General features: G+C 45.1%; 1 protein-coding gene across 1 annotated transcript in view; it reads left to right on the top strand.

Annotated features, from left to right (window-relative positions):
• Window positions 1-2,823: 2,823 nt before the first annotated feature.
• LOC132320855 (ATPase family AAA domain-containing protein 2-like) overlaps window positions 2,824-24,667 on the top strand; it is a 37,034-nt gene continuing 15,190 nt past the window's right edge. The window contains exons 1-3 of the mRNA XM_059834479.1: window positions 2,824-2,835; window positions 3,133-3,488; window positions 24,486-24,594. Of these exons, the coding sequence (XP_059690462.1) occupies window positions 2,824-2,835; window positions 3,133-3,488; window positions 24,486-24,594 (477 nt within the window). The remainder of the gene's footprint in view (window positions 2,836-3,132; window positions 3,489-24,485; window positions 24,595-24,667) is intronic.

Raw genomic sequence — 24,667 nt, 5'->3', positions numbered from 1 at the left:
CCCTTCCTCAGCTGGACAGGAGAGAGAAAATATGAAGAAAAGGCTCGTAGGTCGAGATAAGGACATAGGGAGATCACTCACCAATTACCATCATGGGCAAAACAGACTTGACTTGGGGAAATTAGTTTAATTTATTACCAATCAAAATCAGAGTAGGATAATGAGAAGTAAACCCAAATCTTAAAAAAACAACACCTTCCCCCCACCCCTCCCTTCTTCCCGGGCTCAACTTCACTCCCGATTTTCTACCTCTCCCCCCGAGCGGCGCAGGGGGACGGGGAATGGGGGTTGCGGTCAGTTCATCACACGTTGTTTCTGCCGCTCCTTCCTCCTCACACTCTTCCCCTGCTCCAGCGTGGGGTCCCTCCCACAGGAGACAGTTCTCCACGAACTTCTCCAACGTGGGTTCTTCCCACAGGCTGCAGTTCTTCATGAACTGCTCCAGCGTGGGTCTGTTCCACAGGGTGCAGTCCTTCAGGAACAGACTGCTCCAGCGTGGGTCCCCCGCGGGATCGCAAGTCCTGCCAGCAAACCTGCTCCAGTGTGGGCTCCTCTCTCTACGGCTCCACAGGTCCTGCCAGGAGCCTGCTCCAGCATGGGCTTCCCACAGGATCACAGCCTCCTTCAGGCATCCCCCTGCTCCAGCGTGGGGTCCTCCACGGGCTGCAGGTGGATATCTGCTCCACCGTGGACCTCCATGGGCTGCAGAGGGACAACCTGCTTCACCATGGTCTTCACCACAGGCTGCAGGGGAATCTCTGCTCCGGCGCCTGGAGCCTCTCCTCCCCCTCCTTCTTCACTGACCTTGGTGTCTGCAGAGTTGTTTCTCTCACATATTCTCACTCCTCTCTTCTCCGGCTGCCGCTTCCCAGTTTTTTCCCCCTTCTTAAATATGTTATCACAGAGGCGCTACCACTGCTGCTGATTAGCTCAGCCTTAGCCAGTGGCAGATCCGTCTTGGAGTCGGCTGGCATTGGCTCTATCAGACATAGGAGAAGCTTCTAGCAGCTTCTCACAGAAGCCACCCCTGTAGCCCCCCCCGCTACCAAAGCACTGCCACGCAAACCCAATACAGTAGACGTGGTATAAAAGCTTACTTGCAAAGGAGCCAACCTCAGTGGCATGGTTTGGATCACTTACAGTGACTGCTACACTCATTTATTAATATGACCTACAAGAAAGAAATACGACCTTGCACTTAGCTACATTTCTTCATGAAGTGGGCACTTAAGAAGGTCTTCTATGGCATGTTAGAATGACTAGTTCCAAAAGCATGAACAAGATGTTTTGTGGCCAAATGTTGTCAGGCTAAACCAAAACATCAAGCAGTTTGGTTTGCTTTTGTACTGTGGCGTGAGCTGCTATGCTTATAGACTACACTGGAATATTGAGACGTTACATTATGGAACGTATATGTAGATGACATGTGGCTGCCTAAAATGTTCCACAAAATATTCCAGCACTAGCTGCTAGGGGAGATGGGAAGAAGAAAGTGTCCGTGTTTCCCAAGGCCATTCCTGAAATACATGCCATGCAATTTAAGTGGCTGTCTTATTCTTTAAGGATGTCAGCTTTGCGATTTTTCATTTGGGAACATCTGCACTTTTGAAGTTCTGACCACTATCGGATATCATAGGAAACTCAGAGGCCAAAATTCACCCTCACCAGAGTTTCATGGGGCCCAGATGAGTTGCTGGCACGTATGGTGCCTTGTGGCAGCTCCCCTGAAACCAGGGAGGAACAGTATTAAAAACCAGTACTTGGTCTCTCGGCATTTCATCGGACGCCATGCTGAGAACAGAATTGCACTGGCTCAGGGCAGGGTCGACAACGAATATAGATCTGGATGCTCTGGGTTGTGGCCACTCAGGTCTTGAAGGTTGATTTGCAGGCTCAGGGATCCAACCTCATCTCTGGGCAACCCACTCCAGTGCTTCATGATCCTCACAGGGATTTTGGTTTTGATCCCTTACCTCCAGCCTGAACCTCTCTAGTTTCAGGAGGTGCCGCCGTCTCTCACCCTCCCACCAGGCAGTGCTGGGAAGAGCCTGTCCCCATCCCCTTGATACCTTACCCATAGGCACCGGGGTGTGCTGTGAGGTGCCCCGATGCCTCCTCTGCTCCATGCTGAACCAGCCCCAGCCCCACAGACCCTCCTTGCCTCCCCTGAGCCCCTCTGCTCTGTCAACATGTCTCCGGGACCCCACGTGGGATGTAGTGCCCGCATGAGGCCTGGTGGGTGCTGAACAAAGGGGATCACCCTTGTGCCCTCCAGCTAGGGCAGAAAGAGAGGAGAAAACCCTGATGTCACCGAGTCCCCGAGCGATGGGTTCTGTTGTCAGCGACAGATGGGCTGTGTCACCTAGCGATGGTGACCAGGCGACCCTCGCTGCTCCTATGCGGGCACTGAGTCCCACTGAGCTGGCTCATGCCCACACTCCAGCTGAGCAGCTTGTGAGGCTGGAGTGCTGAGCGAGGCCTTGGAGCTGGTGTCCTGACTGGGGAGCTGTTGCTTGCAGCTCTCTGTGCCTGACCCCAGAGCCGTCAGCAGATTATCCCCGGCCCTGCCAGCTTTAGGCAGCCGGGGCACCCAGGAGGCGCGCTCGAAGCAGCAGCGGTGAGCTGGGTGGGGAAACCTCACCCTGGGGAGCTGGGAGGGTTTCCTTCTTGAGGGACCTGGGCATTTCTTCCACCCCTCGCCGGGCCACCCAATGACCGTGGCCTCTCTTCCTTTTCCAGCACAACACCCGCTGCTGCAGCGCCAAAGGGAGGGAGCAGTTCGTCACCCCCGGCTCCCCCCGCCCACCGCAGTGAGTGGAGAGCATGGCCATGGAGGTAGGCGACCGCTGTCCAGTATGCCTGGACAGCTGGGATGATGCTGCCTACGTGATGCCGTGCCTCCACCAGTTCTGTTACGGGTGCATCCTGCGGTGGGCTCAGAGCAAGCCCGAGTGCCCCCTCTGCAAGAGGAGAGTGCAGTCCATCGTGCACTCGGTGCGGGCAGATGATGACTTCGAAGAGGTCGTCCTGAGACCATCTGGGTCGGCATCAGCGTCGACTGGGACCCGCCAGGCAGGAGGAGCGCCCAGGCAGCCAGCCACCCAGAGCCCCCCGCGCCCTGTCACACCCCAGCCGCGGGCGGTGGAGTCGGGGCCCAGGCCTCCAGTGGGCGGCCTCCAGCCCGACACCTGGGCCTCCCTCTTCGACGAGCACCCAGATCTCCTCCAGCGCTTTCTGCCCTGGCTGCAACAGCAGCTGGGGCTGATCTTTGCGGAGGAGCCCTCAACGGCAGCTGTGCTGGAGGACCTCATCCTGTCTGTCCTGGGCTTCTTTGGGCTGGACGAAGGGGTCCTGGTCTGGCTGCTGCAGGCCAGCCTCCACGAGCGCGCGGCGACGTTCGTACACCAGCTGATCAACGTCGCCGTGCAGCGCTGCAGCAGGGAGGCCCACCGCCTGCTGGGCCTCGAGGACGGCCATGCCGTCGAGGAGCGGGAGGGCAGCCCTGCGGCTGCCCCTCGGCCTGCTGCCTCCCGAAGGGGGTCTCCTGCCCCTGGCCCAGGCCCCTCCGGCAGCCCTGCGGGAGCCGGCGAAGAGGAGCGCCCCGGCACCTCAAGCGCTGCTCTTCGTGGGGGTCCCAGCAGCCCCCCCGACGCCCCCGTTCCCACCCACGGGGAGCAGGAAGAGCCGCAGGAGGATGCGGGTGAGGCTGGGGCAGGTCCCTCCACTGCCAGCCGGGGCAGGGACCGCTCCCCTGGAGGGCCTCGGCGAGCCCCGAAGAGGAGGGCCGGCAGCTCCCCGGACTCTTGCCAGCCACCCAAGAGGCCACCCCACCGGCCCAACTAGGACCAGGCCCCAGGAGCTGCCGAAACCAGGGCCGGGCCAGCAGCTGGGGCGCGAGCCGGCCTGCAAGTCCATCAGAAGGCCCCAGATCTATCAATCCAAATAAACTGCCCGCAGGCAAGTGCGGCCCAGCTCCAGGCCTGCATCTCTGCAGCTGGTCCCCGGACAGATGTTTCCAGCCGGGGGGTCTCCAGGGCCAGCCCGTGCCCCATCGCTCATCACCCCAGGCCCGTCCTCCTCCTCACCGCACCCTCTGCCCCACGTCGCGGGGCTCCGCTCTCCTACCAGCCTGCGCTGCCCGGGGCAGCCTCCCTACGGCGGCACCCAAATCCTCCTCCTGCGCCGAGTCACCGATGGTGCTGCTCTCTGCATCAACCTGGGGTCGTACCCTGCCAAGGCATCAGCCCCAAGAACTGCAGCAAGGGGAAGCGCAAAGCCCTGCACCTGGGGAGGGACAACCCCCGGCACCAGCACCTGCGGCAGGCTGCCTGGCTGGAAGGCAGAAACAGCCCTGGAGGTCCTGGGGGGCACCTACTTTTTCGGAAGTAAAAAGTTCTACTTCAAGCTCAAGCTCTGAACACCAGAGATGCTTAAGAATCTCAGTTTTCATTACGAGGAAATGTTTTTGATCCTTGTGACTGCAGAGGAAAAGCTGAAAAGAAACAAAGAGGAGCAAAGCAGAGAGAGTAAGTAAACAAAACTCCGGGTTTCCCCACTTTCTGACTGTATAGCACCAAGAAACCCCGACAAACCAAAGCCAGGGAGTTTGGTGACCAATTTTCTTGAATTCAATTGCAATTTTGCAAATTTTGCAACTTGCAATTTGCAAATTTTCCAAATTTCAGAGCAGAGGTTATGTAGCACCTGTTCAAAACACTAAGGCTATTAAAAGGCTATTAAAAGGCTAGCTCTACCCTGAAAATATTTTTTTCCCACAGTGGACATTTGGGCAGCCTGATGGATCACTATTCAAAGTCTGCATGAGAGAACCTTGGTCTTGTACGCACTTCTAGGCTCGTTGTAATACTAACTACATGGGCAATTACCTAAAGGCTATGTACCTCAGGTATCTCAGGGACATCTCAGGTACCTCAGAGAAGTAGGACATGAACTTGACGTCGGGGCCAACACACACAGGGCTGTTTACATTTCCCTGGGACTGCAGAACATTTCTGGAGAGTCTTACCTGCTCTTTTACCCACACAACTTTACCTATGCTTTATGGTACATACAAGACCCTGCCTGCGGCAAAAAAATCCACAAGTTAGTATAGTCACGGAATGTTGTTAAAAATGTAAGCAAGCTTGATGAACATACCAAAAGTCCAGCTTGTCAGTAAAATATTTCTAAACTGCAGAGTGGAGGCCACATCATTTAGAAAAGGCTCCCAAACTGCTCAAGTGTTCCTGAATCCTAGATTGTCACACAAGGTGTTTCAAGCATTTATAGTAATCATGGCTGAAACTTCAAAAAGGAGACCGGTCGATGTTATGCACGTCAGATTGTAGGGATCTCGTGTGATCTTCACAAGTCCTCCTCGACGACCGTTTCAAAAGATGGCAATTACTGGTTGCCTGAAATACGCTAACAAAGTTAATAACACTGATGCTAGAAAGGTTTTTTTCCAAATCATGCTTGTGCATGATGTTGTTTGAGACTTCAGGGTGCTGTTCTAAATACTGAAAAGATGATAAATAATGCAAAGTTATGAATCACCATGTATTGCAAATGCCAGAAAATCCTGAGGTGAAACCTGGCTATCTGAGAAGGTACACAGTGTAGTATTGCCTGAAATGTGTGCATGTTCATCAGACTGCTCAAACCTGTGGAGGATTAGATGATGGTCTCAAATTCCATGGGACCACAAAAACAATGCAGGCAGCGAAGAAGAGCATGTTGGGCGCATCTTACAGATGCACAATACTTAGCATACATCCATAATACACATACGATACCATACGAATTAACTGTTCGTTTCCAACTTTTTGGGGATTTGCCAGGGTACAAAAAACAATCTAGACAAAATTATGACTCCAAGTTTTAAAAAAAAAAAAGGTGTCAAATTGCTTCCTGAATTCGTTTTGTTTCATTTGGGTTTTGGATCCTTTTTACATTTCTAAACTTCCAACTTGTTTTTAATTGCCAGTGTCTTTTTCATTCTACTGTCACCCTGGCCACATTCTTTACTCTGGATGAACTCCTCTGCCCTGACAAACTGCACAATCTTTTTCACTCTTTACTGCCTTTTTCTTTTTTTATTGTTCTGGGCCTTTGTATTCTGGTGAACTCCAATATGGTAGTTTTAAAAGTTCTCAAATTAAATGGAGGAATTGTAATTAGCTTATTAACTCCCAGTCTCTGTCTTAAAACTCGTTATTAATTATAGTAATGTCTTTTATACCTCTGAAATAGCTAATCTATTATTTCCCTCCCCCCCCCCCCGGAAATAATATGGGCTATGGACGTGGCTTTTGACAGTTGCTGGAGGACTGGTGTTGCTGCTTGTGTCTCTGAAGACCTTTTTCCCATCTTTCTGGGAAGATCTGATCTACTTCTTGAGGCGCAAGAGCTTAAAAGCAAGAGCAAAGAAGTGGGCAAGCAGTGGAATTGTCTCCATAATTGACCTTTTCATGCAGAGAGTGGGAAAGATTCCCCACAAGCTGTTCCTCATCTCCGAAGGGAAGGTGAACACCTACCAGGATGTGGACAGGAGGATCAGCAGGGTAGCGCAGGTCTTCCTACACTCTGGGAATCTGAAAACAGGCGACACAGTGGCCCTGCTGATGGGTAATGGACCTGACTTCAGCTACGTCTGCTTCGGGCTGGCCAAGCTGGGCTGTGTGGTGGCTTTTCTCAGCTTCAGCATCCACCCTAGATCTCTCCTGCACTGCGTTAACACACGTGCAGCAAAAGCAGCGGTGATAGGAGAAGGTAAGTTCTGTACTGTGTTTGACTTACTACTGACTTTCCACTGCTTCATGCTTTTGCTCAAAAACAGGAAATCAGAGCCATTCCAAGCTGCAAGCACTTCCTAGAGACATACACATATGCTGGATAAAAAAGAGGGGAAAGCGATAGTCTTGTTTAAATGTCAAATGCATAAGCACCAAAAATATGTGGAATTAATTAGTGTAATAAAGGACTCAGATCCGAAACTCTCCAATGTACCAGCAGAAACAATCATGCATCAGCAAGAGAACAGCCTGGGCAGATGCTTCAGCATCATCTCCTTGCCGTTTCTATTTATTGGCTTAGGTAGCTACAACTCCACTGACTACAGGGAGACTCAGATTCCCTTTGTTAGTGGTGATTTCCTTCAGCTCAATATTTTCACATACAAATTTATGGTTACTTCAGAACTCTTTTAAAGTGGTGGTCCCAAGGTAGCGCTGCTTGGAGCAAAGAGTACAGCATGTTGAGCTGCAATTTTGGCCCTCTTACTGGCGTATTAGGTAATACTGGGCAATTTATTCAACCTTTCTACTCCTCTTTTCCCATCTTTCATACAGGTTGGCAATACTTCCATAACTCCATATGAACCCATGAGGGCTCATTAGTTGGTATGTGTACCAAGACATAAAACAAATGTTCTAACATACCGACTAACTGAAATCCTGTATATTAGCATCACCAAGTAGGAACAGGGAGTTCCTCAGGACACATACCAGGATGTATGACACAGGTGCAGTTTCTGCTACTAAGGAAATGGACTGAAATCTAGGACTGCTAGGAAAGACCCGTAACCATATTACGCTCTAGGATAAATGTTTTCTCTCTCTTCTGCTGATCCTGTCGTTTTTATTTCAGCTGAGACTGTTCAGTCTTCTTGACCTCACTTTGTGCGTACTTCCCAGTGTTGTCCTTGCCTTCAAGGACAGAAAAACCCACCTTTAAAATACATTCTTCACAAGGGAACAGCAACAGCAAAATCACACATCTCTACTTCCATTATTAGAAATAAACCAAACCGTTCCTCTGCCTGACCCTCCCTCCTAGCCATTAGCTTCCTGTTTTTCTTGCTCTCTGACAGGCCATTCATGGTTTCAGACAACCTACTCCATAGTCATGTGGTCTCCTTTACAGCTTCTTTAATCTTTTCCTCCAGTCAGGGTGAGAGTCCAATCCTTCCATAATGTGCCAATGTACCATACGACCGGCCCAGAATTATGATGTCCTCCAAACACAGCAAGTGAAATGAAATATTTAGTATGTGAACGGAACAAAGTCTCTAAGCTTAATTAATATATTCTAATCAGGTGACATAATGTAATCTGTTAATTATTCAGTAAAATGAATTGTAGGGAAAAAAGTAATGGCCTACAGCTTTTCTAAAATCCAAACACCATCATTATGCCTCAGAGAACATTCATACAGTGATAGAAGATACTTCTTATGAAAAATTAAATAGTACACAAACAGGAATGCAGCACACCCATGTGTATTTAGCAACCTTTTTCAAAAGCTGTTCAGCTTGTGATTTTGACTTTTAGAAATGAAAGGCTTAGTCCGTGTGATTTAAGTTGTTAGCCAACAGTGTATATGCCTTCCTGTATTCATGTAGTATTGCCTACTTCTTCAACCCATTAGGCAGCCAGAGGCATATAGTATAGTGTCCTTTTTCAGCATTTACAGTCTGTAACAAGACTGTCCTCGGAGGTTTGTATGACTAAGCTTAAAAAATGTGTTTGTCAGAAAATACTCTTCCACCTAATGAGGCCTTTGTACCTACTGCAGAGAACATACGACAATGTGAGAGAAATGCTATGGAAACATTTGCTGTATACTGAATGTATTGTAGTTAGGAGTACACAGCAACATCACTACACTTCTTCCATTACACTGAAACAGTCGTTTCAACAGAGTAGTCCTTTCCTTTGGTACAACGCCCTGCCTTGCTGCTTATGGTCCTCTTAAGCATATAAACTAACAGAGCGTAATTGACTGCTTTTGCTTTTAACAATTCACTCTCCATACAGCCAGCAAACACACTGCGTTCTAAGGTGCAACATCCGATTCCCTTTCAGTCAGATGCTTGAAGACAGCTGCAAAGCTGAGGAACTACAGAACAGGAGACCTGGGACATCCAGGAGACAGAAAGGAGGCTTCAGCTGTATGTGTGGGCATGCAGTCACCAGTGAAACACTACGGGTGTGGAGCTTCAGGAGAGCATCTGCTTGGATAAAATGAGTATGTTCAGAGTACCCACGCAACCTTCCTGTGAGTGATGCACAGGGGCAGAAAGGATCTAACCGAATACAGGACAGTAATCAAAGTACAAAATCAAAAAGTTGGTAAGAAAATATCTGTTTACTTATCATTCAGATGCTGGAAAAAGCACTGGTTATACACTTAGCTAAATTATAATGTTCTCATGTCTTTTATAGGTAATTTCTCAGTACTTACACAGAACAACGTCCACTGTATGTAGCTGAAGTCAGATTAGATTATTTCCTTTCTTTGCTTGCCTTACACTTCTCTGAAGCTGTCTTCTGTGCCTCTCTGCCTCAATCAGATAAACTTCTTAACCTATTCCTATTAACGAGACAGTAGGGTGAGCTTCAAAACGGAACTTTTGCTGCCTGCTGATTAGATTGCTTTTAGCAAGGGTAGCATGTTGTGTAACTGAAAAAGCTGGCAGATGACTTGGAAAACAGAACCTTCACTTGAATTCTTAGTGAATGTTTGGGCTCACTGTGTTTGGAAAGCCTTCCTGTTTGTCATTAGTCCTGTGGTTGCCTAAATACTGGAAGATAGTTAATTGTGCATTTCGATGCCGTTGACTACTGTCTTAGCCTTTTGTGTTTTACTTCAAGCTCAGGCTCTGAACACCCAGAGATGCTTAAGAATCTCAGTTTTCATTACGAGGAAATGTTTTTGATCCTTGTGACTGCAGAGGAAAAGCTGAAAAGAAACAAAGAGGAGCAAAGCAGAGAGAGTAAGTAAACAAAACTCCGGGTTTCCCCACTTTCTGACTCTATAGCACCAAAAAACCCCGACAAACCAAAGCCAGGGAGTTTGGTGACCAATTTTCTTGAATTCAATTGCAATTTTGCAAATTTTGCAACTTGCAATTTGCAAATTTTCCAAATTTCAGAGCAGAGGTTATGTAGCACCTGTTCAAAACACTAAGGCTATTAAAAGGCTATTAAAAGGCTAGCTCTATCCTGAAAATTTTTTTTTCCCACAGTGGACATTTGGGCAGCCTGATGGATCACTATTCAAAGTCTGCATGAGAGATCCTTGGTCTTGTACGCACTTCTAGGCTCGTTGTAATACTAACTACATGGGCAATTACCTAAAGGCTATGTACCTCAGGTATCTCAGGGACATCTCAGATACCTCAGAGAAGTAGGACATGAACTTGACGTCGGGGCCAACACACACAGGGCTGTTTACATTTCCCTAGGACTGCAGAACATTTCTGGAGAGTCTTACCTGCTCTTTAACTGACTGAATGCTTCATGTGTTCTTTCTCTCTCCAGGACTTCCCCTGCCTCCCTGCCTTCAGGGAAAGTACACCAGAGTCTACCGACTCATTGGAACAAGTAAGTTTATTTCTGACCACGCAGAGATACAAATCTGGATACACGTGCAGCAAAATGCCCCTTTGTGAAACCTGGTGAAAAGAACGCAAAGGAGAAGTAACACAGTCACATTGCAAGCAGTTACCTCTTACTTTGACAGAGGGCCTTGGCAAAAAAACCCCAAACCAAACCATGCCAAAACTTCACCGTTAGTCGATACTGTAAGAAGAATACAAAGGCTTTGCTGAGACTGCCAATTAAGCATGCACTGGGTAATATGGGGAACAACTGAGTTGTATGCATTTACAGCTAAATCCCAAGTTATTCATCAGTGTATGAATAATTATTTTCTCCAGCGTGCCTTGAGTTTGTCTAGATTTAAGAAAATGCTTCACTGTCCTGAGCAGCTCCTTCTTATGGAGTGTGTTATAAATTCCTGGGCACGTAGCCTTTGTGAATGTTTTGGAGAATCCTGAAGTCCAGTAATCAGAAGCAAGCGAGGTGGTACCGCCAGGATACTGCAGCCAAAAGCAGGTATCAAGCTTGTCATTCCAGGCATAGGGGAGGTCATGGCAGTATGGCTTCTGGACTGCAGCTGACTGTATGCCTGTAGTCTCACTCAGAGAGACGCATACTCTTTCTTAGGAGTCACTCTTTCCTAATATTCCCTCCTTTTCTTCTCCATCTATATATCCTACGTTTTTCCTTTCATCTCCTCTCTTTAGCTTGTATTTAATGTTTCTGCCCCATAGACAGTACCTCGCTCAAACAATTCTGAAACAAGGAATTGGTGGGCCTTCCTGTGCACATTCAAGTGTGAAAAGGGTGAACCTAAATTAATCCTGAAACAACTCTGAAGACCAAAACTCTTTCATGTAGCCTGCTTTAGTCTTTTGTCTGTTTTAGAACAGGGAGTTTTACTTACTACAATTAAATCCACAAGATAAATAGAGGGACATTAAACCATGATTTTTTTTTTCCACTGTCGAATAGATGGGTTAGTTCTGCTGTACGCAGGTTCACTGTACGCAGCAGTAGTGTCTATCATTCCAATGCAGCTTATCGGGTCTGTAGTTGTTCTTATTTTAATAATAAGCATATAAATTCTTTAACTTGGCAGATTGTTTGGGATCAACAGAGAAAGACTTTCTTTTTCATCTCTTGGAAAATAATGTTGCTGTCTGGCTGATGAGCACTAGCTCTCCTTTCCAGCATCTTCACACTACGCCAGACAAATTAGACAAGGTGCCAGATCACCCCGTTCCATCTCACCGTAAAGTTTTCAGTAACACAAGAAACACTGCTTCATGTATCTTCACATCGGGAAGTACAGGTGAGGATGTGTGCTAACAAAGTACAACTGCAGCTCTCTGAAAATTTAGCTGGTATAAATTTAGCAACAAAACAGGCGCACAAAAAGACAGAACTTGAATTTTTAAGCCAAGATAGGGAGAAATTCATTTAGTTAAAAGCATAGTACACTTTAAACCATTTTTGTCTTGGCATAACAAGGGCGTAATTCCAGTTAGTGACCTTTCACATAGCTATTCCATGGCTGAACTTTATTTCTTAAACATAAGGCCAATAAAGTCAGTCTCTAACAGCTGCTCAGATTCCATAGTGACAGAATTTCACAGGTCTATACTAAAAAGAAATATGGGCAGTACAAGTGCTTGGGCCTTGGGAGAAAAGTGTTCCTCTGAGACTGACCTGAATAATGAAGCTTCACCTTACTTCCCTGGGAAGCAAAGGGGAATCCTTCCTCTTGTCAAGCCAATCAACTTTGTAAAAGTTTTTCCTATTGCAAATAGCAGCCGAGCAGCACAGCGGCTCTTCAGAAGCTTTCCCATTCTCGCTTTGTGGCGAGGGAACACTGTGTGCGCGGTCGGTCTGCACTCGCCTGTGAAGGGTATGGACTTTCTCCCACAGACACAGCAGATGAGAGGATTTAATAGCCTTACAGGCAGAAAGACTAAAGAAGCTGAGAGACTAAGGAGATGTACTCATGAGGTAAAGACTAAAGGACGGGACAGACAAAGACTCAGAAGAAAAGACAATTCTCCCTCTACCTTCCAAACATAATTCTGTTTGCAGCAAAATTATTAATGCAAGCAGTACATTTATAATTATTTGCTTTTCTCCCATTGACAGGTTTCCCAAAAGCCGCTATCATCACTCATCTAAGAGCTCTATCTGCCTGCTTAGCATTTACTCAGTGTGATGCAGTTTCTCAGCATATTCTGAAGCTCACTCTTCCCTTGTACCACATGAGTGCTTCTCGGCATCAGTGGATGCACTGAATTAGGCAATCTTTGCCTTCTAGTGAATTTTCATTAACTTGAGAATGCTGTAACATTCTGTTGTTTGGCAAGTATCTCCGTTTGGTGAGTAACTCAAATATTATGTCTACCAATAGACTTGTGTCATTTTCTCATTTTTATCACCTTCTACGGTCTGCAAACAATATCTAAGATACATGCCTAGTTTTTGAAGCTTAGAACAGATGCCAATCGTTACATAGATCCACCATAACATGACTTGAGGTCTGCGTATTGCTCATACCACTGCGTATGTTCTGCAGGTTTAACTTAGAATCATATTTGTATCCTGTACCAAAAGTCTAAAAGGGCATTCACATAGGCATCTCGGCAGTCAGGCTTGATTTTTAGTGTCAGAAGGTACAAATGCATTGCGGAAGCTTTAACTAACCTTCAGAAGAAGGTCAACTAAATCTGTGTTGGAGCTTTTTGAGTCACATATTTGAGTAACACCTACAGAATTGGATTCTTTATATTAAAGGGAAGGAAAGGAAGAACGACGGAGCCTCCCCTTTTGATTCTGATAAGGGGGGTTATTTGTAGAGAGCTAGCAACCAGGTGTTTTTTCAGGTATGTCCTCCTGTCCTGTCCTTAGAGTCTTGCCCAGATGCTGGTTTTTGGTATGCTAAGTATACACCTGGACTGTTTTAAAAGCCATTTCAGTGCTTTGTTTCTTAGGGAACAGCATGGGCAGGCATGCTGGGCTACAGCAACTGATCCCAAGACTGCTGCTGCCTAACCAAAACACAAAAGGGATAGGAAAAGGCACCTTAAAAGTGCAAGGAATACACCCCTCGTGTACTCCCCACAGGATGACCTTCTGCAACAGGTCAGGAGAGTATCATCTGCAGAGAGCAGGAAAGGGCCCCACATTACATCTTCTGAAAGTTTGAGCAGACTGTTTTGTGCTGTTAGGGGATGCCGAGAGGCATTCGGCAGTTTTGCCTCTCCCTAAATACTGACAAATTGCCTGAAAGGCACAAATTTGACTGCGAACAAGATGGGAACCTAACGGAGAAAGCACACAGAGAGAGTATACATTTAGAGAGAAGTGTAATTTTTAGATAGTTTAAAGAATTGAGGAAAGCTATTTTTTCACTAATAGGTTACTGTACTAAGTAAATGTATCTTCAAATGCAGTTAGCATAGGTTATCTACGGTGCCTCAGGACAGCAGTGCCCTCTTCTCGGAAAAACCTTTGGAACAGACTTGTCTTTATGGTTCCATTAGATGGAGAAAATCTATATGGAGCTCTAGGGTCTATATATGTGGAAGCGATTAAACCTGTTTGCATTTATGTGTTCTCTGACTAAAGCTTTTTTTAGCTAGCTTACTACCAAAGATACTATCAGTACTAACTGATGAACATCTACACATGTGTAAATTCTTATTAAAGCAGATAAAAACAATCTTAGAAAAAACCCTCAAAATTACAAAAAAACATATCGTTACTTTAAAAAACATCTTAGGGGAGGATAATAGGATGAATGCTGAACTCACAATTTTCTGAGTGGACAGATAATTCAGTCCCTTCTGAAAAAACCAGATGTGTCTTGAGAAAGAGTTCATCCTAATCAAGAGTGACAAACAAAAATATGAAATTCTCATGCAAAATTGGATTTAAGATCAAATCAATCTTGAAAATTTTTCAGCAGTCCATACATAGGCTCTTTCTAATATAACTTGCAACCATGGTTGACTGATTTTGTGAAAACCAGACAGGCTGAGAGTTGTTCTTCTCAACCTCCCTGACTTGACTCTAGAAGAAGAGCAGGGGCCCAGGGACAATGATGCATAGAACCAGTGTACTCCGAGGCTCTGAGATAGTAGGTTTTTCACTTGACTTTTGCTAGCTTTATTTCTTGTTTGCAGAAGGATATTAGGAAGAGGTTTCTAAGAGCATGCAGGGAGTGATTTCAGTTTTGCATTATTTGTGCTCTGGTTTGGTTTGAGGTTTTTAGGGGTTTTTTGGTTTTGTTTTTTTTTTTTTTTTCCAAAACTCGTCTTTCCTTGTAGAAAAATCTGACTTTATTAAAATAACATCAAGGGATCATTTAAACAGAAAATCTCAGCAATCTGTATTCATAACACACATTTAAAATATTTAGTACCTGTCTTTATTGAACTTTTAATCTTATCATTACAACTTTTTAAATAATTACCAAGACAAATTCATGCTAGCTATTCAGTTTGAAGCAATCCCACCTGGTAATGACTGAACATTATTACCATCTGGCAGCTATTCGGTGCCTGTGTGAAATGACTTGGTGGTCTAAGCGTGGATCCTGTCCTAAGTGCTGCCAAAAGAGAGAAGGAGCTGGCAAACTTATTAGCAGTCTCAGCTCAGAAGCCAAAGGCTAAATGATCTGGGAGCTGTGGAAATGGAGTAGCAGTGTGAAGAGGAAATCAGGCATGTTACAGATCATATTACAGATCAAGACGGAAAAACAAGAACTGAAAAGTGGCCTGTTTCAGCAAGAGAAGTGAAAGAAAATGTTGGCTACATTGAAAACACTGTACAAGTAATAACAGTGCTTGAAAACAGTGTGTTTTGAGCTTTTCCCTTAATGTAAGCCACCTTTTAAATGAGATTATTTTATATACCACTTCTGCTCTCGTACACTGACTATCGTGTGTAGACCAACTTGTTCATGAATTGGCATTTGAGTCACTGCTGTACAGCAAATGCTTACACAGAAAAATAACACAGGAAGGCGTTTAGCGTATTTGTATTTAATGTCTTAAATGAAGTTTAACAGCTGGAAATGAGAGGAGAGCCAGTACCATAAAATCAGCCAGCTCTCTGCAGAGCATCGCCAAGTGTCCCATGAACTAGAGATTTTGTGATCAGCTGCACCAATGAAAGTTAAAGAAAATTCTTATTTTGAGACAGAAACTTCCAAGCTCGCATGTGGCTTTGATAGAGAAATGAGTAAGAAATAAATGCTGCATTTAGACTGAGATTTCACTGTACCTGTGAATCAGATCATTCTGTCTAACTGAAGACATTCCATAGTAAAATGGTATGATTCATTTTACTCAGTAATTGCATCCAATTTTCACTGACACAGGCTGAAATGGAACATTGCATTTTACTTGAACTACTTCTTTGTTAGGATGTTATGCAAATCACTGCAACTTTCAAGCATCAGAAAATGCATCTGGTGAATGAAGGATTTAATCCAGAAATTATAGCTGAACCTCTGTACTTCATGCATCAGCCTGCACATTCCGATATTCCTTGGACAAGAGAGCTATACAAGAATGTGGTTTCCGGTGAAATACGTTTATAAAGCATACGTGTGGATGTGGCATTGTGGCATGTAGCTTGATGGACATGGTGCTGTGTGGTGTTGGGTGGGTTGGTTTTTGGTGTGTTGTGGCTTGTTGTTGTTGTGTGGTGGTTGGCTTTTTTTTTTTTTTTTTTTTTTTTCCAGGTTGGACTTGATGATCTTACAGGTCTTTTCCAACCGTAGTGATTCTGTGATTCTGTGAAATAAAACTACAATACAGAAAGTAAATGTCAAGTATACTCCTGCAATCATTTCAACAAAAGCCAGGATGCACTATTTGTTCTAAAAACACAAGATAATTTGTTCTAAAAACACAAGATAATCAAATTAGTCTTAATGTGATAGAATTTACCTCTTCATAAGACAGAGCCACAATAGTTATGTGCATTGTGTAAGCTGCGCTGCATCTGCTCATATTACTTCCAGTGCTCACACACGCAAATTTTTATTTTACACTTCTCACCGATTCAAATTATTTTTGCCTAAGCCACCAGTATCTTACCTTAGCTGAATATTTCACTCCTTTAGATCATCATACTGATTCTGCTTTGAGAACGCATAAATGAGTAGATGAATAATGTCATAGGCAATAATAAAATATAAAATGGGCAGTCAGAAACAGAAGCAAAATACTGCGCAAGCACTGCATGTAGACTTCAGTTCAATGTCTGTTAATTATATTATGTAATATTTATTGCAATATTTTATGTGATGCTCAATTTCAGATTTTTATGGAAAATAAACATTCTATGTCAAAGTACAGTTGTAGTATTTAGTGGTCGTGATTTTTCACAACTTACACCACAACTAACACAGATTAAACTCTCCCCAAAAGTTCATCCCCGCTGACACAGGACCTCTTCCTTTACTTGTCAATTGTCATATTCCTGAAATAGAGTTCTCATGAAAACAGGGCAGAAATGACTATAACTTCCAGCTTTTGCTGGAAGTGAACACCCAGAACCTGTTACAAGGTGAGGTGACCCCTGAGGCCTCTCCTGCCCACGCCCCTGGGGGGTCCCTCACCCTGGAGCCAGGCCTTGGGCTGACCCATGGCCTTGTGAGGAGTGGGGCCCGGCTGTTCCCCCCGCGCTGAGTTACCGGGGTGCCTCTGCCCGCCAGTGCTTCGCTGCTTTTTGTTTGTGCAGATTAGCCTTTAATCACGTCACCTAACATTCTAGGGAGTTCCCAGGCGTGCCTGTAGATTTTATAGGATGATAGAAAAGCCATACTCATACCAGCTGTAGGAATACTATTGAGTGTGTTTGCAGGTAAGAGAACATCATTATTTCTTGGTCTAGGCTTTTTTTTTCTAGTTGTCTCAGTGATGAACGCTGAACGTATTGGTTTAAGTCTTTACATGCTCCTGTGTGTGAGTGTGCACAAAGCCCTGCCTTCTTCAAATAAACCTAGGGCTCTGTCAAATTGAAAAATAGTTGAAAGGCTTTCTGTTATGATTTCTTTCTTAAACCTTTGAGAGGAAAAATGTTAAGGGTGACTCTGACATATCAGACTGCCTCTTGTTAAGCTTTAGGTCTTGTTACATCCATCTGTGCTGGATCTGAGAAGCAGAAAATGTCTTCAGGGGTTTCATCTCAGATGCCCCAATTCAAAAGCCAGTTACGGGAGGCGTCTCATGAGGCCTTGCTCCACCAGCCCAGAGGACTGCTGGAAGGGAGGTGCTCCTTAAAACGAGCCATGAAGGAAAGGTGATGGAAATCCTCCTCGTGCAAAAGGTCTGTCTTATCATGAGAAGTTGTCAGGTGAACGGTGGGGATGACTTGTTCAAGGTTGACTGAGGAGAAGACCGTCAGACAGTTACAGGATTGCCCAGCTCCGTGGCTCAGGGCTGACCCCTCAGCAGCAGGTGGCCACAGCTCTCATTGCATGGCCCTGCATGGGCCTTACGCATGCATCACTGCCCTCCTGTAGTGACATTCTTCACGCTTCTGTCACCATCTCCATCAACTACTAATGGAAGTACCTCTTGGTAAAGTTAGTGTCAAGAAGTAGAAGAATCTGGTCGTTTTTCTGCCTTTTTCAGTGTGAGATGTAGTTTGGGGTATTCCTAATGAAACCTTGGGTTGTAAATTGAACAAGCCACCTCTCATGGTCATCACAGCTTTCCTCACATAGTAGAAGTGATAGTACTCATCCTCCTTGCAGAAATACCAATGTGAACAAGATCAATGGTAATAAAAGAAGTGTATCTTGAGTTCCCTTTGGCTTCCTGTGGATAAATGCCATCCTCCTGAAGGAAATCTTTTAATATCCCTCCAAATGAGGTCACAAATGGAACGGAAAGAGGAGAAAAACTCTCCTAACTAGATTTTAATCCCAGGACATGCAAGGTCAAGCTTGGCTGCTTCTCTGAACCAATGTTGAAATAAAAGGTGGGGGTTTTTTCATGAAACACTAAGTTTATCTGAAAGGTTTTGCCGCAATAATTTTTTCAAAGGCTATTAAGCTCAAGTTGTCCACAAGAAAGGTGTGGCGGAGAGGAGCTTTAGCTTTGAAAGCTGGTTGGCTGGGTTTTTTTTCTGAGGGCTACTTCTTGGTGCCGAAGTGGTTCAAGGCTTACCTGCCATGAGTTGCACCACTATCAAGTCATGAGACTTACAGAACAAACTTGCCTAAAGGAGGGAGAATTCCCTTCTTAGCTCAACATACATGGTTCAGATTAATATGTTCTTATTTCCTTCTTTCTTTCCCTAGGAATTTTCCTCTGGCAAAATTGAATGCTTCAGTGGACACTGTTTGAAATCAATGAGAAAAAACATGCCGCCCTGTTCAGACTCTAGCTTTGACAAAAGCATGGAAATATTAAGTGAAAATGTCAATGGAAGACACTTTACGAGGTATTGTATTTCTAGATGTCCAATCCCTGTTCAATTCATAGAATTAAAAGGAAAAGTGAAAGCATGCACAATGAGTCATGTCATGATAAATCTACAGCTAAAAATCTGCGGGGGAGTATGATTATGTTAATGTCAGTGTCAGTGTCTTAGAACCAGAATCACTCTTCTTAGTAAAAGTCTTCTGCTTGTATAAAAAACGTGCATCTTTTCCCAACTCCTTTGAGATCTCTCCTCCGCTTTGGTTACTGAGATGTTATTTGCACTATTGAGACTTCAAGATTAGCCGGTTAGGAAAGTTGCGTCCTTACCGAACTGTCTGCATATGGTACGCAGCAGACTTGGGACCTGAATCCTCAGTGTGGTCCACAGGCTTTTCTTTGCATGATGTGGAGCACTGGATTACAAACTTGGTCAGGTTCCCTAGTCTTGATGGGGAACAGTACAATACAAGACTTCTATACAATATTCTAATACAATAATTCTTTTCTTCTTTCTCTCCTCTGTTCTCTTTCTTAATGTAGGCGGTTGGCAAAGCCAAAGTCAGACCAAAAAAAAATAAGAATATAAAGAAGGTAAGTAGTGGTAACTCCCTAGGATTCCTTTTTACTCTGGTTTCTGAGAAGGATTGTGTTTGGTCACTCCATCTATTTAACTTGGCCACAAAAACTGCTGAACTTATCAACCCAAAGCAGCTGAAGTTGTGAAAATAGATAGTGAAAAGATAGTGAATTTCCTACGAGTTTTAGGAAAGAGGTAGGTGAGAATAGAAGGATATGCTATTAATTCCTGTCAGGCTTGGGGAGAACACAGCTTGAATTCCAGCCTGCTCTTAGGCACTAGTGCCTGAGAATCTGTTCCTTAGCTCAGGTTTCTTTGTGACACGGATTTTCTGGAGTCTGCAGGACACAAATTAATTGAAAATCGTTCTTGCAAATAGGAGGTAATATTTGAGTTAAAAAGTAATTCAGTCATGAGGCGCACAAACCCGCTGATGTGGGGAAGGTGTCACTGAAGTTCAGTGATTCACCTTGGAACTGAATCACTGTGCTGAGTACACAAGCAGGCTTGGTGCTGTGAGGCTGCTTGCTGGCAGCTGGGAAAATGTGTTATTTCCAGGCAGCGTCCTGCCAGCCATGGATGGGCTGAACGCAGGAAGGGGCCTGAAATGCGCTTTGTGTGTAGTAATTCAAGTTCTAATTGTGCACTACTTCCTCACTGACCTCTCTTAACTGTTTTAATGATAGTGCAAGTAACAGACCCGTGGCAAAGGATGCTGTGTGGTAAATACTGGGCAGATCGTTTTTAAAGCAGGCAAGCATTTGAGTTCTTTGCTATTTGGGAGTTTATCTTGAGACGTTTCTTATCTTCTAGAGCTTTTGTGTCAGGATGCAGAAAATGAGTGATGCATGCTTAAACAATGGACTAAAACCACGCATCTTAAGAAGAGACTTCCCACATAAATATTTTTTTAAAAAAACTATTCGATACAATTTGACATGGATGGAGTAAAAACACCTTAGAGAGAGGTATTTGTTGCTTTCACTTTTCCAGAAAGAAGTAACTGGAATGAACTTGCTTCCTGCATGGAACAAAAGCTGCGTGTTTGTTTTCATCAGATTGGCTTCCCAGTCTATTAAAAAATTGCTATACAAGTCATGCTTTTAGGTAGGTAGTTTAAACATAATTAATTTAAGTTGAATGCTGTGGTGATGACAATAACTTCCAATTCAGTATTTAAAGAAAAAATCAAGCCACTGCAGATTTTTTTACATTTTACTAGAGCAACGGTGAAATAAAGGGACTAACGTATTTTCTGTCTCAAAATATTTTATACATTAATGCATTGTAGTCACCAGAACACTGAAGACCGGAGCTGATGCAAAAGCTGCACAACAAGTCCATGAAGAAAACGGGGATTTGGAGGTCCGCTGAAGCTGCAGACTTCAACAAAGTCATTACAACATTACAAATCAATCTGTTTTGTTCGACAAACTTATAACAAAGTAAGTGGGTTTTTTTCATGATCTTACAAAGCTACTAAAATGAGCCTTACTAGCAAGCCTTTCTGCTATGGCATAATATTGGCTAGGGACTTTCTCCTTCTTTTGACAACAGAAAAAGGTATTGTTATTCCTGGCAGCAAGAGCTAAATGTATTCAGTGCTCAGGCTGAGACTTCCCTACGTGCCCTTACGTATACGGTACATCCGTGTGACAACTGCTGGGCTGCAGGTGCCTTCCATAGTAGAGTTCCAACAGGGTGGTGCAGCTTGGAACTTCTGGGTTGTTACTGGCAACCTCTGCTAACATTCCGTGGTTGTTGATCAGGTAGGGTCTCCTCCTCGTCCTCTGCCTGCACTGGTATGTCCTGCTCGCAGGAGCAGGCAGTGCCCCTGTGCCGTAAGAAGAGCCGGTGGGGAAGACGGCCGGCCTGGCTGAACAAGGAGCTTATGCTGAGGCTCGGGGAAAAAAAGAGAACTTACCACCTCTGGAAAAAGGGGCAGGCAAGTGAAGAGGAATACAAGGACCTCGTTAGGTCATGCAGGGAGGGAATTAGGAAGGCGAAAGCCCAGCTAGAGCTCAACCTGGCCACGGTCGTGAGGGACAACAAAAAAAGCTTCTATAAATACATTAACAACAAAAAGGGGGCCAAGGAGGATCTCCATCCTCTACTGGATGCGGCGGGGAACATTGTCACGAAGGATGAGGAAAAGGCTGAGGTACTTAATGCCTTCTTCGCCTCAGTCTTTAACAGCCACACCAGGTATCCTCAGGGTATCCGTCTCCCTGAGCTCGATGACAGAGATGGAGAGCAAAATAGGCTCCCCATGATCCAGGAGGAAGCAGTTAACGACCTGCTATGCCACCTGGAGACTCATAAGTCTATGGGGCCTGATGGCATCCACCCAAGGGTGCTGAGGGAGCTGGCGGAGGAGCTTGCCAAGCCGCTCTCCATCATTTATCAACAGTCCTGGTCAACGGGGGAGGTCCCGGATGACTGGAGGCTTGCCAACGTGACGCCCATCTACAAGAAGGGTCGGAAGGAGGATCCGGGGAACTACAGGCCTGTCAGCCTGACCTCGGTGCCGGGGAAGGTTATGGAGAGGCTCATCTTGAGGGCGCTCACGGGACACGTGCAGAATACCCAAGGGATCAGGCCAAGCCAGCACGGGTTCATGAAAGGCAGGTCCTGCTTGACCAACCTGATCTCCTTCTATGACCAGGTGACCCGCCTAGTGGACGAGGGGAAGGCTGTTGATGTTGTCTACCTGGACTTCAGCAAAGCCTTTGACACTGTTCCCCACAGTATTCTCCTAGAGAAGCTGGCGGCCCGTGGTTTAGACAGGTACACTCTTCGCTGGGTAAAAAACTGGCTGGATGGCCGAGCCCAGAGAGTTGTAGTGAATGGGGTGAAATCCAGCTGGCGGCCGGTCACAAGCGGAGTCCCCCAGGGCTCAGTTTTGGGACCGGTCTTGTTTAATGTCTTCATTGATGATCTGGATGAGGGGATAGAGTGCTCCCTCAGCAAGTTTGCAGACGACACCAAGTTGGGAGGGAGTGTTGATCTGCTTGAGGGTAGGAAGGCTCTGCAGAGGGATCTGGACAGGCTGGATCGATGGGCTGAGGCCAACCGGATGAAGTTCAATAAGGCCAAGTGCCGGGTTCTACACTTTGGCCACAACAACCCCAGGCAACGCTACAGGCTTGGGGATGAGTGGCTGGAAAGCTCCCCCGCAGAAAAGGACCTGGGGGTGTTGATCGACACCCGGCTGAATATGAGCCAGCAGTGTGCCCAGGTGGCCAAGAAGGCCAACGGCATCCTGGCTTGTATCAGAAATGGTGTGGCCAGCAGGAGCAGGGAGGTAATCATGCCTCTGTACTCGGTGCTGGTGAGGCCGCACCTCGAATACTGTGTTCAGTTTTGGGCCCCTCACTACAAGAAAGACATTGAGGTGCTGGAGCATGTCCAGAGAAGGGCGACGAAGCTGGTGAGGGGTCTGGAACACAAGTCTTATGAGGAGCGGCTGAGGGAGCTGGGGTTGTTTAGCCTGGAGAAGAGGAGGCTGAGGGGAGACCTCATCGCTCTCTACAGCTACCTGAAAGGGGGTTGCAGAGAGGTGGGTGTTGGTCTCTTCTCCCAAGTGACTAATGACAGGACTAGAAGAAATGGCCTCAAGTTGCACCAGGGGAGGTTCAGGCTAGATATTAGGAAAAAGTTCTTTACCGAGAGAGTAGTGAAACATTGGAATAGGCTGCCCAGGGAGGTGGTAGAGTCACCCTCCCTGGAGGTATTCAAGGAGCGTGTGGATGTGGCATTGTGGGATGTAGCTTGATGGACATGGTGCTGTGTGGTGTTGGGTGGGTTGGTTTTTGGTGTGTTGTGCCTTGTTGTTGTTGTGTGGTGGTTGGCTTGCGTGGGTTGTTTGTGTGTGGTTTTTTTTTTTTGTTTTTTTTTTTTTTTCAGGTTGGACTTGATGATCTTACAGGTCTTTTCCAACCGTAGTGATTCTGTGATTCTGTGATTCTGTGAATTATTGTTAATACATTGATTTGTGTAAGGTGTGGGGCTTTGTACTTCGCAGCAAAACTGTTTAACCTGTTTTTTGGAAATAGGTGCTTGTGGCTGCTTAAGACTTCCAGGTCTGAGAGCATGTGCGGGAGGATGTATTTGGAAGGTGTTTCATGTGTAAAGAATTTGGGCACAGCCAATGTTGAAATTTGCCACTGGTGTCTCTGTTTTGGGATTGCCAGTTGCAGAGAGGTCTTCATACCAGAGCATCTTTTATGTACTTGCCCTCTAAATGAATTTTCTTAGCATCAGAACTGCCTTCACTTTTAATTAACTTTTCTTCCATGCTTATGAATGTTCTTATAATGCTTGGTTGAGTTAAGATACTGAGGAAAGTTGGATAAAGCCAAAGTGAAGTAGTCCCAGTGTTTCTGCCTGTCTGTCCATGGCTTAATTCTCTTTGTGAAGCCCAAATGGACATTGTTTTCAGAAAGGTTTGCCAAGTGTAACAGCAGTGGGATGTTTTTTCCAGCATGTATAGTCATGGAAAACCAGTACAAAACTTAGATTACAGTTAAGAGAAGAACAAGCAGCCTGTTGTCTGAGGAAGGCTGTGAACTGAAAATTACTTAATGCTGTCATGCAGAACAACTTAAGTGCTATTATAAACTGCCATAATTTCTTTCTGTTGTCTTACTATGATCTTTAGAATTCTTATTTTTCTCTTGCTTAAATGGATTTTTTTTACTGTGCTCACCGAGAGGGAAAATAAACCTGAAAACAGTGTATTTTTGCAAATCTCAAATGCTTGTTCTTAAATCTATAAAAACCTTGAACATTTGATCTAATTTTTAAGTAGTGAGAGCTTGCATTCATGTATGTGCTGTGTTGACTGGTGTGGCTATTCGTAAGTGCTAAGAGTTGTTAAAGTAAACCCAGTTTAATGCCTGCAGTGACCTTTTTCCTTTATTTACTCACAGACATTAAATAGAAAACAATTTGAACACGTATTTAACTATTTAGGAAGTTTAAGCTCATTTCTAAGGTTTTCTGCATTCACTTGCCATTGTTATAAAAGCAAAAACCTTCTAGCTGCATCGTAAGTTAGAAAGCGCTTTTCTCTTTCTCCTTAATTCAAATCAGGTGTCTTCCACTAAACTTTCGGAAAGACGATTTGAAGGGAATTCACAAGGATCGAATGAAAATTGGAGCACGTCTGGCTGACGTTGATCCAATGCAAACAGATTGTTCAGTAAGTATTTTTAGTTCATTGTGTCAGTGAGATGTTTCCAGTGTTTATGAAAGCTTTCAATAACATGCTGTCT

Source organism: Gavia stellata, unplaced genomic scaffold (assembly GCF_030936135.1).
Source record: "Gavia stellata isolate bGavSte3 unplaced genomic scaffold, bGavSte3.hap2 HAP2_SCAFFOLD_34, whole genome shotgun sequence".
Classification (NCBI taxonomy): Eukaryota; Metazoa; Chordata; class Aves; order Gaviiformes; family Gaviidae; genus Gavia; species Gavia stellata.
This window is presented reverse-complemented; position numbering and strand designations above follow the sequence as displayed.